Source organism: Helicoverpa armigera, chromosome 21 (assembly GCF_030705265.1).
Source record: "Helicoverpa armigera isolate CAAS_96S chromosome 21, ASM3070526v1, whole genome shotgun sequence".
NCBI classification, from domain to species: domain Eukaryota; kingdom Metazoa; phylum Arthropoda; class Insecta; order Lepidoptera; family Noctuidae; genus Helicoverpa; species Helicoverpa armigera.
This window is the reverse complement of record NC_087140.1, coordinates 1,983,101-1,997,075: the sequence shown is the minus strand read 5'-3', so window position 1 is coordinate 1,997,075 and position 13,975 is coordinate 1,983,101. Positions and strand designations below refer to the sequence as shown.

Genomic DNA, 13,975 nt, shown 5'->3' with positions numbered 1-13,975 from the left:
AATAAACATCTTAAAATACTCTAGACATAGGTACCTACTGCAAGAATCATCACCAACAAAATATATATTGCCGTCGGGTTATGAAGAGTGAAGGAATAGTGAGTGTACCTGTGTCTGCGCAAATGCTCGTGCACCATAATATGTTCTGCGCAGCTGGCTGATCTCCTTAAATGAGAACAGCCGATGTAGCGGAAATCAGCCGTGGACGCCATTGTAGACAGACACCACGGGCGCCAGGTGTCGAGAGGAGACCTCTGGCCACCGTAGGTACGCGGCTGTGTGCAGTGAGTCAAGGGTGACTCCGTTTCTAAAAGACAACAGGCCAGCCTTGTTGGTCCACGCGCTCCTCAAAGAAAGTCAGCAAACCCAGTATGGAACTGTTACATCGAAATAACCCCTGCTTGAAATATAAAATAAAAAATGCTGAGTTTCCGAAACCTTTGGTATTGTATTTAGCAATATCAATTATTTCTTCAATTTGGATTGGACTTCCGTCGGGCAAATAACTTTCTAATAATTGTACCTAATTAATTCTCAATACATCTTTATTTTAGCTAATTAAATCGCTTTTTTTATAACCATCTTTCTGACCCACTCCGTAACGGTACGGCGGCGACAAGAGCCTACAGGACATCATCTCCATGTTGAAAGATATAACGTGTCTTCAGCCCAACCTGGAAGATATGAAGTCCAACATGGAAGCGTCACAGGTTACCATCAATGACCTGCGTAGCGTTATTGCGCAACGCTGTTTCTATAAGTTGTCTGTCAAAATGCGTCCGTCATCAGTTTCGGCTTTGGCAAATTCGAATGCGTCACCCGTCGTCAATGTACCTGACGATGCACCCCATCCAGCCTAGACTTGCGTGGGAACATCGACCCCTAAACGCACATATGCGTTACCACCACCAATAAGTCCGCTATGAAGCAAACAAAGCGGTCAAAAAAAAGGAGATAAACAAACCCGCGGCCTATCGCAGCCACAAACTGGTCCTAAGATGGACTCGTGCAACAAGGATAAATTCATAAAGGTAGAAAGGAGAAAAAAAAGAGCCATCTTGTAGAAATCAGTGCGGTACCGCACTAATTGGACCAAAAACAAAGTGGTGGCCTAGTAGGTAAAGAAGCAATCTCTCAAGTATTAGTGCGTAGCTCCGATTCCAGGCCTGACTTTTCTAAATTTGTACGTACTTTCTAAGTATATCTTGGAACCCAATGACTGTTTTTCGGATGGCACGTTAAACTGTAGGTCCTGGCTCTCATTTAACATATTTGGCAGTCGTTAAGAGTAGTCAGAAGCCAGCAAGTCTTACATCAGTCAAACCATGGGGTATTGGGTTGGCCGGGTAACTTAACGGCTTGAGGAGGCCAGATAGGAGGTAAAACACCCAGAAACAAAGGTTTTTGATCTTTAGCCTGGACGCACACATTCGGTTTCCGGATTCGGTTTCCTGATCAGGAATACAGATTCAGGATTCCGTCACACTACTAGCGCACAGGTTCCGGTTTTTTTTATTCGGAATAGGGTAGTGTCCAGGGTCGAAATAATGAAATAATATTTAGTCCGCTTTTTAGATAATCAAAAAATATTGGATACGTATTTTTTCTTTTTTTAATTAAACATAAAATGACAAAGATAATACACTTCCAAAATTAGGAGTGGGGGCCTTTTACGTCACAGTGTCCTGAAAATTGTAGCAACTTGTGACGTCACACTCAACTTTAACACGCTATATCTTAACAAGTTCTGATCCAATTTAAAAAAGAAAAAATACGTATCGCTTAATTTTGGACAATCTACAAGACGAACTAATTATTATTTTTTAGGAAACTAGCCTATTTACATGAACAGTAAGACTGACTGAAACTCAATTTTATGTTAAAAGAGCTAAGAAAGACATATGCATGCCTGATTGAGCCGCACGCTCGCGTTTGAAAATAAAAGCCGCGTTTATTTAGCACAACGATTGAGCATTGCCATCCAACGTGGTGCTGCTGCCAGTCAGTTTGGGTACATTACCGAGTGACAGAGATTGAATTTTTTGAGGTTGTTTATTACTTTTAAGCTGTATGTAAGTTTAAGATTATTTTTAGGCGTTTATTTGTATATATGTCGGATAGGCGGCGAAACATCAGGGATGGCACTATTGCCCGACATCAGCTAGGGTAATGGCACAAAGAGATAACTCAAAAGATCTCAAAACTCAAAAACGTTTATTCAAATTAGTCAGAACAAAAGACAGCCCCCAAAACGCCCGCCCTTCGCCACTTCCTATGTGTTTTGGCTCAGGGAGAAGAAGTGGTGGAACAAACTCCCCAGCAACACATGTCTGTCTGTTGGGTTAGAAGAACACTTTACACTTCACTTAATTTCAAAAGACACTTTACACACTTTACAATATGGATCTACAACGGTACTACAACACTAGGCAATAACACTAGGTACACTAGACGTGACGTAGGGCAGTTTCGAGATGTGTGCAACACGACGACTCAACGAAGACTGAGCTCCGTCGACGCCACGCTGACCACCACGACTCTGCCAAGCGCGCCAAAATGTTGTTTCACCTTAAACGCCACCAGATGGCGCGCTTGCATCTCGTTTAGTGTCCGTACTATTGACCATCTCCGACATATAAGTACCTATTTGATAATTGTTAAATAAACAGGATTTCTTATCTTAAAAAAAATATTACATACAAATATTACATACAAATATAAAAAAGCAAGTAACAAGCGGACACGTTCATTCGGAACAGGGTTACCTTGATTCTGAATTAAAATTTCCGTATGTGTGCGGCGACCAACCCAATTGTTCGCGAGCGCTGCATTCGGAATGACTTCATTAGGTTTTTTTCCGTTCTGACTACCTGAACGACAGGAAAAAAATTCGAACCGAATGTCAGGTTTTTTCCGTCCGGAAAAAGTAAGAACGTGTGCGCTCTCGTGAACATTTTGTACGAAAAAAGAGCATTTCGGTTTCCGAATCTGAATTCCTGATCAGGAAAACCCGGAAACCGAATGTGTGCGTCCAGGCTTATTTAGCCAAGTTATTTTTTTTTTCTTTCTAAAACATGTTTTGATTTCTTATAAATAAACCCTCGTTGCATTGTTGCCAAGTATCAGTCTACACTCAGACGCAAGATGTTGACTTTCAGTTTAATCATTACTGCCCTTTGTTTATTACTCATATTTTTTATGAGAGCTAAGAACTCAAGAGAACGTGAAGAACTATCTAAAACTAGTTTTGATGCAAGTGAGTAATTTTTACATTAACTGTACAAAATGGACTTATCTTCCAAAGTCATCATCATTATCCTGGTTCAAAGCTGATACTTCTATCTAAGACTTTTATGTCCCAGTTTTCTCGCGATGTTTCGAAATTACCTTCATCATCACAAATATGGACACTAACAATTCTTACGCGGGCTAAGCTGCGCTCGCGTCAGTAAGCGTGTTTCGCGTTGCCGCCGCGCAGCCGCCGTGTCTACTATGACGACTGTGACCGTACAATCGGTTACAAAATAAACATCTTTCGCTTTCCATAACTATTTTTTTCATTACTAAAACACCACAAAATAAAAATATATGTTTCTATAAAACTTATTTAACTATAACTTTACGAACTTAGCGAACTTAATAAAATGAAATTCTATATAATATATTCTAAATCAAAACTATTTGTTTGTAGGGAGCCTTTGGTTGAAACGTCTGTGGCCAAATAAGATAGTGCATCCATTACCCCCCGCGTTACCGGGCGTGCTGCCCATCATTGGACATCTGCACAAGGGACTTACATGGTCTTCCAGTAAGTACTTTCCTGCAACAGGGAATGTTGTAGCAAAATCAAAATTCGTGTATTCAAACTTTGCTGCAAAACAGCACTTTCGGAACGTCAGAAATTCACAAAAGACAGTTCTCAAAACGCCCACCCTTCACCACTTTCTATGTGCTTTTGCTGGGAAGAAGAAATGGCGCAACAAACTCCCCAGCAACACATGTCTGCCTGTAGGTTAGAAGAATCTTTCAACAAATTATTGTATTTACATGTTCATTGTATGCAGTATGTATTGCATTACTTAAACAATATGCAGCCACCACATGCTAGCTAGCACTCACCCTACAAACCTTAACTAACTCAAGCATTGAATGAATTTAATGAAAAAAAAATAAAAGAAGCCGTTTGTCTCATAGTCTCCGGTCCCTCGAGATCGACGATCGATCGAGAATCCTGCTCTTTCAGATATAGCCAACAGTAGTTACCTATAATATTTGATTTCTATTTCAGATCTCTTCAATTTCTTCAAGATTTTAAGTGAAGATTGCGTTAGGCAAGGAGGTGTTACTGTTTTTAAACTCGGACCCGAAATACATTATGGTAAGTACGAAAAAATATTTTTCGAAATTTATTTCATTTGGGCTAAAAATCGGCTCCTTTTACCATGTAGTTTTATTTACATATTATCTTCTATTTTTCTAGCGATAACTGATCCTCAAGATGCCTTGACGGCAGCGAAGTCTTGTCTCCGAAGGCATTACGTGTTTGATTTTGTTAAAGTTTGGCAGGGTGATAGCATTGGGACATCGGCAGGTATGATAATGAGTGTTTTCTATATTACCTATATTTTTTGTTGCAATTAGTTACAGCCTTTATATCGTCTCACTGCTGGGCTGCGGTCTCCTCTCACACGGAGAAGGATTGAGTGTTAATGACCACGCTTGCTCAATGCCGGTTGGTGATTTCAGACTGTAAAGTCCAGGTTTCCTCAAGATGTTTTCCTTCACACTTTTATCAACCATTGGTGTCTAAGATATAATTAGAAAGTTCATACAAAATTAGAAAAGTTGTATTGGTACTTGCCTGACCTATATTTGTAATTCTTTTGCAGGAGAAACATGGGCATATCACCGCAAGTTGCTGAACCCTGCGTTCAGCTTGCCAGTAATCCACGGCTTCTTAGACGTGTTCAACAGTCAGGCCAAGAAACTGATCAATGAATTAGAGCCTTTCGTTGGCAAAGGCTTATTTGATCACAGATCACATTTCCTCAGAAACAACTTTGAAACGCTCTGTGGTAATTAATCTTTGTGATATCTGATGCTTTTGCGTAACCTACCTCAATAAATAACCATTTTTTTAACCTATTTAAAAACAATGAAATGTATACTACTAAATACATCTTTTGGACAAATATGTGGTACATATTAAACATTATTATTTTCAGCTACTACATTCGGAATAGATGCCATCAGAGAAAAACAGCACGAACAATATCTGCAATCAGCATATAAAATAATAAATATATTTAAGGACAAGTTATTCAAATTTTGGCTACAAATCGACTTCATTTACAAGCTAACTGGGTATAAGAAGGAGGAAGATCAATTAGTGAAGAATTTGCATTCATTGACGAAAGCAGTAAGTTAGATGATAAAGACGTACCTAAGATGCATTGAAGATAAAATGACGAAATAGAAACATAATTATTTAACACAAGTTGTATTTTACAGGTTCTGGAAAAGAAAAGAATTGCCAAAGAAAATGAAGTTTTGTCCGATACTAAAACAAATACTAGTGGTATGTACATCACTGTATAACATAATATTATTTAGAGTGACTGTTCACTTCAAACTTAAAGTCGGCCGATAGTTTGACCGCATAGAACGGGTAGAATACAATGATTGGGAACCCTGTCAGTATCAGGATGATTCAAAATTGAATAGGATTTATGATTATTTTCAAAATAAACAACACCGCAGTGCGGGCCGTATTGCGCGGCATTCAAACATAAATGACATTATACGTCGAGCTCTTGTTGCCGTCGGGGTACCAGCTGTATTAGAACCAAACGGCCTGGCACGCGACGACGGTAAGAGACCAGATGGCATGTCGTTATTCCCTTGGAAGATGGGTAGGCCTTTAGTATGGGACGCAACCTGTGTCGATACTCTTGCGCCATCACACCTTCCAAGTTCTGCGTGCTGTGCTGCTGCTGCCGCTGCGGCTGCGGAGAACCTCAAGCGGCGGAAATATAGTGGCCTTGTCGGAAACTATATTTTCGAACCGTTTGGGGTTGAAACCCTCGGGTCGTGGGGTCCGAATGCCCACATTCTATTTAAAGATCTTTCTAGGCGGCTGGTTGACGCTTCTCGTGACCAGAAGGCTGGCTATTACCTCGGACAAAGAATCAGCATGGCGATCCAACGAGGTAATGCTGCCAGCCTCTTGGGCACGCTCCCAGTTGACAGCGATGGGGACGAATTTTTTGACGCTTTTTAGTTTTTTGTTTTACTAGAATAGTTTTTGATTTTTATTGTAAATATTAGTATTGTAATTACTATCGGCCGATGGTTTATTCTTATATATGGACGCTTTAAGATATCTAGAGGCTATCACGCAATTGGAATTGAAAACAAAACCAACTTTGATTTCACATTTATCTTTTTCAGGTTTAAAATACAAAGCTTTCTTAGATCTGCTGATAGACCTATCAGCAGATGGTGTTTTTACTGAAAAAGAAATAAGGGAACAAACTGAAATAATTCTCACAACTGGTTTTGAAACTACATCCACACAGTTGACATTCACCATGTTACTGCTGGGAGCACATCCTGATGTACAAGAGAAACTATATCAAGAGTAAGTATTAGACAAGTTAAAAATATTTAGTTTATTCTTTGTTTAAGGCATTATTGGCTTGATCACATACGCCGATAAATTATGTATATGGTACAGCCTGATTTTATTAACCAAATTAATAATTCAAATTAATACTTCTTCATCTTTGCAGATTATTAGAAGTACTGGGTCCAGAAAGAGACGTAGGAAAATATAACTTGAACAAATTAATTTACACAAACGCAGTTGTCATGGAGTCTCTCAGAGTATTTCCAATCATACCTTTTGTGCTAAGATGCATAGATCAGGATGTGAAACTAAGTAAGGACTTATTTGTTGTACATTACATATTTTGAGTTCACACTGGTCCGTTAGTGATGAAATAAATTAATTTGCTTACTGTGATTTCAGAAAATTACACGATGAATGCCGGCAGCTACTGCATAATATTTCCACTGATACCGAACGTATCAGCCAAAGACAAGAAAGGGGATCAGTTCAGGCCAGAAAGATGGCTGAACGATGATTCGTGTAGCAGCCAAGACTTTGCTGCATTCGGCTTGGGAAAACGTAGTTGTATAGGTATTAAAATAACATTTAAAAAAGGTATATTGTCTTTTTAGTGTGGATTGAGTTTCGGATTTTTGGCAAATCTGCCCGTCTCAAGATCTTTATGGAATTCCGTACATACAGATAGAAAAAAAGATGTTGTCCATAAGAAATAACCAGCATTAGTGTGAAGTGTGAGACGAATATTTAGTGAATGGAATGAATGTGTAGCTCCAATTCCCATGATGTTGGATGTAATAGCATGCAAAGCCGATACGAAAATCGAAGATATAATAAAACCACTTTTTTGAAAATTGCAGGAAAAACATACGCGTTGACAGCTATGAAGGTGATGTTGGCGCACTTCATACGGCGGTATCGAGTGCGAGCTGACATGAGTCAGCTGCAGCTGTCTGCGGACTTCGTGCTCAAACCTGTGTCGGGACACGAGATCAGCATTGAACGAAGACATTCAACAGCTGCATGAGGAATGGAGAAAGTGGATCTGGTGATAGCTTCACCTAGAATATTCATTGATGACTTTGTGGTCATGATACAATTTTTCTAATTTTATTCCGGAGTTTTTATTTATTATCCGACTTCCCAAAAAGAAAGGGGGATCTCACTTCGGATGTTTGTAGTTTTTTTATTAGATTATACTGATTTGATATTAGCTGCGACCAAATAAATTAAATGTCCATCCAGATAATCAATGTATTTATTTTCAAACTTTCCTAGCCGGTTTTTATACTCAAATAAGTACAATTCTAACCCCATTAAATAATTTTAGTACCCGTGTCCTGTTGTTCCACGCGCTCTTCAAAAAGAGTCAGTAAACCCAGCAGGGAACCCTAGGGCCGAAGCCTGCGAGAGTTGTCGAGTCCCTTGTACATGCAGGTATCTAGAAGGAAGCGTCAGTAAAAGTCCGATACTCCCTTACATACATCCTCAGCGGGAACGGACATTACCCACCAATAATAAGTCAGCGTGAAACACGTACACACAACCTACTCCCACACTCGTCCATTTTACCCCAAGTAATGGTTAACGCTCGTGACTTTTTGCTATTTTCCATTTAAGTAGCCACTTAATTAAAGATAAGCACTTCATCAATCTTCATACTTCATGAATTGAAACATTATTTTAAGCATTAGTCTATTTATGTTAATAAGGAATTTTGTTAATAGTTCTATCAAGATTGTTTACTTTCAAATAAGTGTCTACTCTTCAAATTAATTTCTCCTCGTTCTAAAATCTAACCACCCAAGTTAATAACAAAAATAAAAAACATTTTGACAACAGTTCCTGACCTGGTTATCCATAATCCAAGCTTCTTGGGTGCAGCTGTTGCTTTCACAACACAACCTCTATACGAGTAGACAAAAGACAAATTAAGATTATAATCTGCTTCAACTAGTCTAAACAGGGTCTCGTAGGGGCGAGGTTACACAGGTGCTCTATAATATAAGCACTAACAATGCATGATCAAGTTTAAACTTTGTTTCCTATTTAGTATGTACAAGGGTTCGGTAGGTTTAAGTCAGTCAGTTCATCATGGTCAGTTCCAAACCTTCACGGTTATGTAGACTTACACTCGAATTTCAAGTTTAACTCAAAGCGTGTAAGCACGCAATTTTCAAGAGTCACCTTCGATTTCTCAGGGTTTCCAACATCAGATTGTGACATTGGGAACTAAAAAGTAGATTGCTTACATATAAAAAAAAAAACAAAATACTATAGCCGTCTTCGATAAATTAAGTAAAAAAATATATAACATAGTGTCAAATTGAGGACCTCCTTTTTTGAAATTGGTAAAAATTAGATAATCATACCTGCAGGTTACAGATAATTAATATCAATAGCTTGATGTTAATTTATGCAAATCTCTTTCGTTATGATACTTAATTATATTCTGTTCACATTGTCTGTTCTGCTATTATTATTATTTTTAAACATTATTTCTTAATTGCCCGAAGAGTATATATCGTTGAAACCTTCATAATTCTGCTTAGATCGGAAATTGTCGTATTAGCACAATGTTGACTGTAATTTTGTCTGTGTGTGTGTTGTGCCTAGTTTGGCTTACATTGAAAGGTTGGCAAGCTCGCTCTAGTGAACAAAAAGACAGCGAACTGTCTATTGGTAAGTATTTAAGGAACTACTTGCCGTACGGGGATGTTATAAGAATTTTTCAAATCGGTTCAGTAGTTTCGGGGCCCTTTGGGTACTAATTAAGAAACAAATGAAAAATGTTTCCTCCTTCTAAAAGTTTTGGGAGTAATCGGGATGCTGCGCGAAATATTCATATCATCGATTCAACAATCCCTCAAGACCAAGTTCTTTAACCAACATATCTTACCTGTAATGACGAATGGTGAAACATTACTGTAGGGCCAAGCTCAAAGTCGATCAGCGTGTTATAAGAAGGTCTGTGCTCGTAGTTTCTCTGGTGTATAAAATTCGCAACGAAGACATTCGTCGGAGAACCGATTTTGCTCGTAGAATTAGCACGCAAAAGTGAAGTGGGCCGGTAAGAGTGGGTGTCTACAGACGTACAGACAGTCGATAGAGTAGACAAGTATTAGAGTGGAGACCGCTTTTGGGTAAACGTAGTGATGGACGTCCTGCTGAACGGTGGACCGATGATTTGAAAAAGGTGACAGGTAGTGGATGCGGGCTGCCCATGACCCAAACAAATGGCGTTCATTGGGAAGGCCTACAATCAGCAGTGAAAGGCAATTGGTTGATGACAAATTAAACATTATTGATTCTAGTAAGCCTTTGGCTGAGACGAGTGTGGAACTCAACTTCGAAAACGCATCCATTACCACCAGCTTTTCCAGGCTCACTGCCCATTATTGGACATCTGCATAAAGGAATTGCTTTCTCTTCTAGTGAGTACATTTATTATATTTTGATTGCTTTCCCGTTATAAACCAGATAATTTGAATGTATAGCTTTGATTTTTTTGTCCTCAGATATCTTCAATTTCTTTAAAATTCTAAGTGAAGACTGTGTTAAGCAAGGTGGAGTCACTATTTTAAAACTTGGTCCAGATTTACATTACTGTAAGTACAAAAATATTTTCTGAAATGTATAGTCCCCTTTTCCTAAAGCCTAGTATGAAAACTTGATACCGTTTAGTAGCCTTTTTTCCTAGAAAGATACAAAAAAATCTTTTCTAATTGCAAAATACATCTCAACCATATTTAAATCATTTTATTTATACCTATTTTTTATAGTGATAACTGATCCGCAAGATGCCTCGACGGCAGCAAAATCATGTCTCCGAAGGCATTATGCGATAGAATCCACTAAAGTTTGGCAGGGTAACAGCATAATAACATCATCAGGTGTGTTAAAGATAGCTTGCATTTCATATTAAATTGCAAATTGAAAACTTTTTATGCATTGAAGTGCATTTTCGGCTGGCAGGCAGTAGAAAATTGTATAATCATATCATTTTGCCGTTCTTTCAGATTCAACTTTTAAAATAACCTACAAGAAACCATCTGTACTTCTTTTGCAGGAGAAACATGGGCACGTCACCGCAAGTTGCTGAACCCAGCGTTCAGTCTGCCGGTGATCCACGGCTTCTTAGACGTGTTTAACAGTCAGGCCAAGAAACTGGTCAATGAATTAGAGCCTTTCGTTGGCAATGGGCCATTTAATCACAGCCCATATTTCGTCACAAACAATTTTGAAACGCTTTGTGGTAAGTATTTATGAGAGGGTTATCGGAAGCTCTTTCATAGTGTCTCAGTCAGAATTTGTTTGTGTTCGATATCAGAATACTGTAAGAAATTAAGGAAAAAATCATGTAGATGATACAGTGTAAGTCTTGTAATACTCTTTTCAGCTGGCACATTTGGAATAGAAAATGCGATGAGTAAAGAACTACTAGCTAAATATATATCATCAGGTTACGCGCTAATAGAACTCATTATAACCAAAGTACTCAAGGTTTGGCTGCAAATCGACTTAATTTACAAACTTGTTGGGCTAAAGAAGAAAGAAGATGAATTAGTGGAAAATTTACATTCATTGACGAAAACAGTAAGTTCAAGAATAATGATAAGAGATTCACCACAGATAACACGAAGAAGTATTTCATTAGCTTTTAATACAAATGGTTTATTACAGGTTCTACAAAACAAAAAACTTGAAGCTTTGTCCAACAATGTCAAATCACCAACTACTGGTTTGTATAACGCTGCCAATAAAAGTGACATGATGTTAATGGTATTTTTTGTACTTTAAGTCACAATAGCAAAAGATTCATCGTAGGGTATAAAGAGTCACGACAAAAAAGAGAAAAAGACAAAATTAAATACGTGGATGACATAATTTTGTTACATATTGCAGGTTTGCGATACAAAGGTTTCTTAGATCTGCTGATGGACCTATCAGCAAATGGTGCTTTCACAGAAAAAGAAGTCAGAGACCAAACTGAAGCAATTCTTACAACGGGTTTTGAAACCACATCCACACAGTTAACATTCACTATGTTACTGCTAGGCTCACATCCTAAAATTCAAGACAAATTGTATAATGAGTAAGTTTTTGACGTTTAATTCTTATCAAAGGCCTAACTCTCTAGGGCACGCCACCATAGTGGCGGTAAGTTCCCTCTTTGAGGAGTGGCGCGGGAGGAGTCATGGCGCCCTCACGTACTGCATGACGCAGGTCCTCACCGGACACTGCTGTTTCGGGGGGTACCTGCGAATCGGTCGTGAGGAGGCGCCCGGGTATCACCACTGTGCGGATGGCCCCGAAGACACGTTGGACCACACAGTCCAGGTGTGCCCTGCGAGGGAAGGGCACCGCCGGGTCCTCGTCGAGGTTTTAGGCGGCGGCGACCTCTCGCTAATGACTACTAATACCGGTAATGAAAATGATGACTATATTTGTTACAGATTCGAAGCAGTACTCGGTCCAGACAGAGATGTAGGAAAGGATGATTTGAACAAACTGGTTTACACAAACGCAGTTATAATGGAGTCTGTCCGAGTCTTCCCAACTGCTCCTTACATCCTAAGATGCGTAGAACAGGATGTGAAACTAAGTAAGAGTTTGTCTTTAATAAAGCTACTCTCTGTTTGTACATGCCCTTTCTTTTGTATGCCAATTTCATACCCTTTCTTTCATGTTTAAAAGACATCTTTTAAAAGGTACATACCTTTTTACATTGTTTTCAGAAAACTACACGATGAGAGCAGGCAGTAATTGTATCATATTTCCACTGATTCCTAATATTGCCACCAAAGATTCAAAAGGGGATCAGTTCAGGCCAGAAAGATGGCTGGATGATGATTTCAACGGCAACCAAGACTTTGCTGGATTCGGCATGGGAAAACGTGGTTGTTTAGGTATTATTGTTAAATACTTATATACAACATGTAACGTAATTAACGCACACCCTCAAACACCCTAATTAGAACATTATGTTATAATCATAATACATACACTGAATTTTTAATTTAACATGTATATGCATTGTTATTTACTAAATTAGTTATACCAAACTTTTTGGTCATACTACTACGCACGCAAATATCGCGCCGCGCGCCGCTCGACTCGACACAACATACGAAACTACGGAAAAAGCCGACAATACACGAAGTCTTATTACTTTGAGTTACGGTCTATTTGAATTTGTTTTGATTGTACAGGGTTAATATGACAATAATTTCCGTAGTTTTAATTATTTTTGGGATAAAAAAATTACCTATATTAAAAATGATATAAATCGATTCAGTAAACGATTCTGAACAAACTAATTTCAGGATGTGCGTTAATTAAGTTACATGTTGTATATACCAAAATGCTCTTGAGATATGAAATCATCTGATGACCAGTGTGTACATTTGCGACCGGGTATTTAAATCCAAACTCGGTTTCGCCAGTCACATCAGGGAGGTACCGCGGCCCTAGCACATAAGGCCTACGACGGAACACGACGGCTTTTAGTCAGTAAGAGTCTGACACTCCCTCACCGCTGCTAACCCACAGCGGGAGGGGTCATTTGATGATTTTTTACGTCGTTAAAAAAAAAAAAAAAGGAGGTGAACTTGTCATAGGTCGCCGTTATCGAAAACGATAAGGAGGACTATATATATATATATACATTTTTTGTTGATTAAAACCTTTTGATCCTTCTGAGTAGTTTTAAGCACCAAAGCTGTAGCAAAGACTGAAAATGCCCAACTTTCTGATTTTGTCAAATAATCTAAAATATCATGCTTTACAGGTAAAACCTACGCGATGATAGCTATGAAGGTGATGTTGGCGCACTTCATACGACAGTACCGAGTGCGAGCTGACATGAGTCAGCTGCAGCTGTCTGCGGACTTCGTGCTCAAACCTGTGTCGGGACACGAGATCAGCATTGAACAAAGACATTCAACAGCTGCATGAGGAATGAATATATCACCAGACCCACCTTTGATGATTGTGATCATCATTCTCCTGGCCTCATCCCAATTTCTTACTTGGAGTTGGCGTAGCATGTTTTCTTCTTCCATACTCTTCTGTGTGTATCTGTATCGTTGTTACCATTTATTAACCGACTTCCCAAAAAAAGAGGAGGTTTTCAATTCGGACATTTGTAGTATTTTTTTATTGGAATATATCGATATGAGCGTTTCTAAGTTTGTATGTACTTTCTAAGTATATCTTAGACACCAATGACTATGTTTTGGATGGCGCGTTAAACTGTAGGTCCCAACTCTCATTGAACATCTTTGGCAGTCGATACGGGTATTCAGAAGCCGCTAAGTCTGACAACCAGACTTTCCACGGAGGAGG

At 38.8% G+C, this 13,975-nt stretch overlaps 2 protein-coding genes across 2 annotated transcripts; both read left to right on the top strand.

The window, feature by feature from the left end:
* Positions 1–3,144: 3,144 nt before the first annotated feature.
* LOC126053480 (cytochrome P450 4V2-like) lies at positions 3,145–7,729 on the top strand. The gene is made up of 11 exons (XM_049849071.2): positions 3,145–3,256; positions 3,692–3,808; positions 4,289–4,378; positions 4,481–4,591; positions 4,890–5,075; positions 5,226–5,419; positions 5,512–5,578; positions 6,451–6,640; positions 6,792–6,940; positions 7,031–7,201; positions 7,489–7,729. Exons 1-11 carry the CDS (start codon positions 3,145–3,147, stop codon positions 7,653–7,655), a joined length of 1,554 nt encoding a protein of 517 aa, XP_049705028.2. The 3' UTR covers positions 7,656–7,729.
* Positions 7,730–9,145: 1,416 nt separating this feature from the next.
* On the top strand, positions 9,146–13,764 carry LOC110375933 (cytochrome P450 4C1). Its single transcript, XM_049848958.2, has 11 exons — positions 9,146–9,310; positions 9,943–10,062; positions 10,147–10,236; positions 10,411–10,521; positions 10,698–10,883; positions 11,028–11,224; positions 11,312–11,369; positions 11,534–11,723; positions 12,085–12,233; positions 12,367–12,537; positions 13,419–13,764. Exons 1-11 carry the CDS (start codon positions 9,205–9,207, stop codon positions 13,583–13,585), a joined length of 1,545 nt encoding a protein of 514 aa, XP_049704915.2. The 5' UTR covers positions 9,146–9,204; the 3' UTR covers positions 13,586–13,764.
* The last annotated feature ends 211 nt before the right edge of the window (positions 13,765–13,975 follow it).